This window comes from Ovis aries, unplaced genomic scaffold, assembly GCF_016772045.2.
Source record: "Ovis aries strain OAR_USU_Benz2616 breed Rambouillet unplaced genomic scaffold, ARS-UI_Ramb_v3.0 scaffold_134, whole genome shotgun sequence".
NCBI classification, from domain to species: domain Eukaryota; kingdom Metazoa; phylum Chordata; class Mammalia; order Artiodactyla; family Bovidae; genus Ovis; species Ovis aries.
In genome coordinates, this window is record NW_024599802.1 from 94,137 (window position 1) to 97,401 (window position 3,265).

The 3,265-nt window shown below is 44.7% G+C and overlaps 1 protein-coding gene across 1 annotated transcript; it reads right to left on the reverse strand.

Moving 5' to 3' along the window:
* Positions 1-1,741: 1,741 nt before the first annotated feature.
* On the reverse strand, positions 1,742-2,971 carry LOC132659103 (small cysteine and glycine repeat-containing protein 4-like). The gene has a single exon (XM_060408745.1). The coding sequence runs from the start codon at positions 2,957-2,959 to the stop codon at positions 2,603-2,605; it is 357 nt and encodes a 118-aa protein (XP_060264728.1). The 5' UTR covers positions 2,960-2,971; the 3' UTR covers positions 1,742-2,602.
* Positions 2,972-3,265: the final 294 nt, after the last annotated feature.

The following is a 3,265-nucleotide window of genomic DNA, read 5'->3' on the forward strand; positions in this document are numbered from 1 at the left end:
GAGGATGAGATGGCTGGATAGCATCACCCACTCAATGGACATGAGTTTTAATAAACTCTGGCAGATGATAAAGAAAAGAGAATCCTGCTGTGCTGCCGTCCACGGGGTCCCAAAGAGTCACACACAACTGAGTGACTGACCAACAAAGTCTTTAAGTTCAATGCCATGAGTTCAACCAAGTGGAACCCCCCTAGGGCAGACACCTCCCCTATATCCTCTGCTATCACTCTTCTCTGAATACTTAGATAATAATATCTGATGCATATTTTCTAAGTTTTTCTTAGAAACTCCCACCAAATGGAAGAAATTAACTACTTGATCATGAGCATATGTCCTGCAGACCTCCTGGTGCCTCAGGGTTGATATATTAACCCCTGTGACACCACCCTGTTCCCTCACCATCAACGAATCAGAGCAGTGTGCATGAGCTGATCACAGACCCTGGGACCTTCTCCCTTACTTGGCTTTTTAAAAGCCTTTGCTGAAATCCTTTGGTGAGTTTGGGGTTTCTGAGCATGAGCCACCCATTCTCCTTGTGAGGTGCCTTATAGTAAATGCTGCGCTTTCCCTCCCCACCACCTGGGGTCAATAGATTGGCTTTCTGTGTGGGTAGCAGACTCAAGTTTGATTTGGTAACATGAAGATCCTTGTAAAGAGTATGCCTTTGTCCAAGCTATGAAATTTCTGAATTAAAAGACATGTACTTAAAAAAATGAAGGTTCAGACTGCTTAAGTACTGTCGCGAGAAACAGTATTATTCAGCATTCTTACAGATTTTGTAGAGGAGTGACTGTTTTTCTGTGTGCATTCCAATCTGTTACTCATTTTCAGAAGTAGCTTATGGGGACCTTGAAAACACTGTTTAAAAGACCATTGAAAGGTGAGTTTCTTAAGTTTCTGTATTCAGTCTTCCTTTCAATTTTTATTTTTTTAAATTTTTATTTAGAGGATACTTGGTTTGCAATATTGTGCTAGTTTCTACCCCACATCAACATGAATCAGCCATAGGAATACATATGTCTCTTCCCTTTGGAACCTCCCTCCCACCTCCTACCCCATCCCATCCCTCTAGGCTGTCACAGAGCCCTGTGTTTGATCTTCCTGAGATAGGTAGTAAATCCCCGCTGGTTGTCTGTTTTGCATATGATAATGTGTGTGTTTCAATGCTACTCTTCCAATTCATTCTTTTTTAAAGCAAATTGATGTGGTGAAGCTGGCAATTGTGGTTGGGATGGTGATGATGGCCCTGATGGTGGCTGGATGAGTGTGAGCTTCTTTGGAAAATTCATTGTTTCAAAAGAGATGGCAGAGTTCACCTAAAAGCCTCATAATTCCAAAACCTGATTTGCTCACAGTAAAGTGAAAATATAGTTCTAAACTGAGAAGCAGTATTGTGTTCTGTTATAGAGGATATTTAGATTGTAATTAGACAGACAGTTGGCTAAAAATCTGTGGACATTAATCTTTTGTGACTAAACAAGGATTTTACATTTAATTGAGGAAACCCACTTGTCAAAAAGACACTCTTAACAAATCAAATTTAAATTGCATGTGAAATCCATACTTCTTGAAGTTGTTTTGCCTGAGAAGGAAATATGCATGGATCACAATGGCAGAAATTCTGATAGCCGAGGTAAACTTTGTCCAGCTTTACATGCTCTTGGCTATTACTGTCAGTTCACTTAAGATATCCTTGAAAAAGGAATCAGGTCACAAAATAGATGAGAAACAGACAAAACACTTAAAATTTTAATGTTTATTAATGTAGGTCTTCCATTAAAGTAGTTTGTGGTCACAATCAATTCAAGCAAGCAAGGGAGGTCTCTCTCCTCATTATTCAACATTACCCCTCCATCTTCCCTCAGAGGTTACCACCAAGTAAGAAGATCTTATGAGTCAATATTTTGAGGATGATTTAGTTTATTTTATTTGACATTTAGAAGATGGCAGGGTAATAATTAGAAGTATAAAGCAGGCGTTGCAAAATCAGGAATCCGTTGTGCTTAGAGATGGCAAAGGCAAAACTTGGTGGACAGAAACAATGAACACCTGCTACAGGTCAAAATATTGAGGATCTCAGTGCTACTAGTCTGAGATCAGGGCTATGGGCTGCTATCAGGTGCTTAGAGGTGCTCACAGCTTTGAATGTAATTATTCCCATGGCTTTAAACACTTTAAAGGTATGAAGACTTGAACTGCTCAAAGCAAAAAGAGAAGAGACTAAAACAAAGTCCCAACACAGAGTCTAAATCCTACACAGCAGGGTAACAGATCTCGGAGAAGCAGACAAGATTGAATTGAGAGAGGCTGGTCTCTACAACTACCATACCGTCAGCACCTGCCAAGCGCTATGCTAAGGATGAACAAGCAGCTCCATCTTTTCCCACTGGATGTCATTGTATAAGAGGTCCTGCCATCACTCTCAAGAAATGAAGAGTCACTGAAGCCTCAAAGTATGATATACACAACCAAAGAGAAAATTCCTAGGAAGCTCAAGTGGCAGAGAGACAGTGCATAGCAGACAGATGGATGGAGGCAGTGCTCCCACTGCCTGCGCTGTGGGAGCAAGCAGACGCCCAGCAGCACCTGCAGACCAGCTCACCTAGTGGCAGCATTGCTTCTGGCAGCTGCACTTCTGCTGGCAGCAGCAGCTCTTCTGCTGGCAACAGCCCTTCCCACCACCGCAGCCACACGAGTGGCAGCTGCAGGTGCGGCGGTGGCAGCAGACCACGGGGACGCTGCAGCAGCCCCCACAGCAGCCGCAGCAGCAGGGGCAGCAGCTGCTGCAGCAGCCCACCCGGTAGCACCTGCAGCTGTTGCAGCTGCTGCAGCCACCACCACAGCCACCGCCACAGCCACCGCCACAGCCACCGCCGCAGCCACCGCCACAGCCACTGCCACAGCCACCACCGCAGCCACCACCGCAGCCACCACAACTTCCACAACCACAGCAGCCCATGGTGTCAGTAGAGAGGACTCAGGAGAGGTGAGGAGGGAGACTCAGGAGATGTGGGAGGTTGGATGCCGCCTTCTGCTGGGGGAGACCTTTATATACGACCCCTTTTCCTGTTTTTTGGCCCACTTTCCCTGGAAGAGTCTCACAAGACTTTGTTTACTTCCTTCTTGAGCACCCGTGCCGTGATAACTTGCTATTTTTAGCATAGCAGCCTCATAACTTTGAGTTTTCTGTTGGGAATGAAGTAGTCGTGTGTCAGATCTTTAGTTTGGAGATGGAAAAGTGATGGGCAAGGTGCAGGGAAAAGCA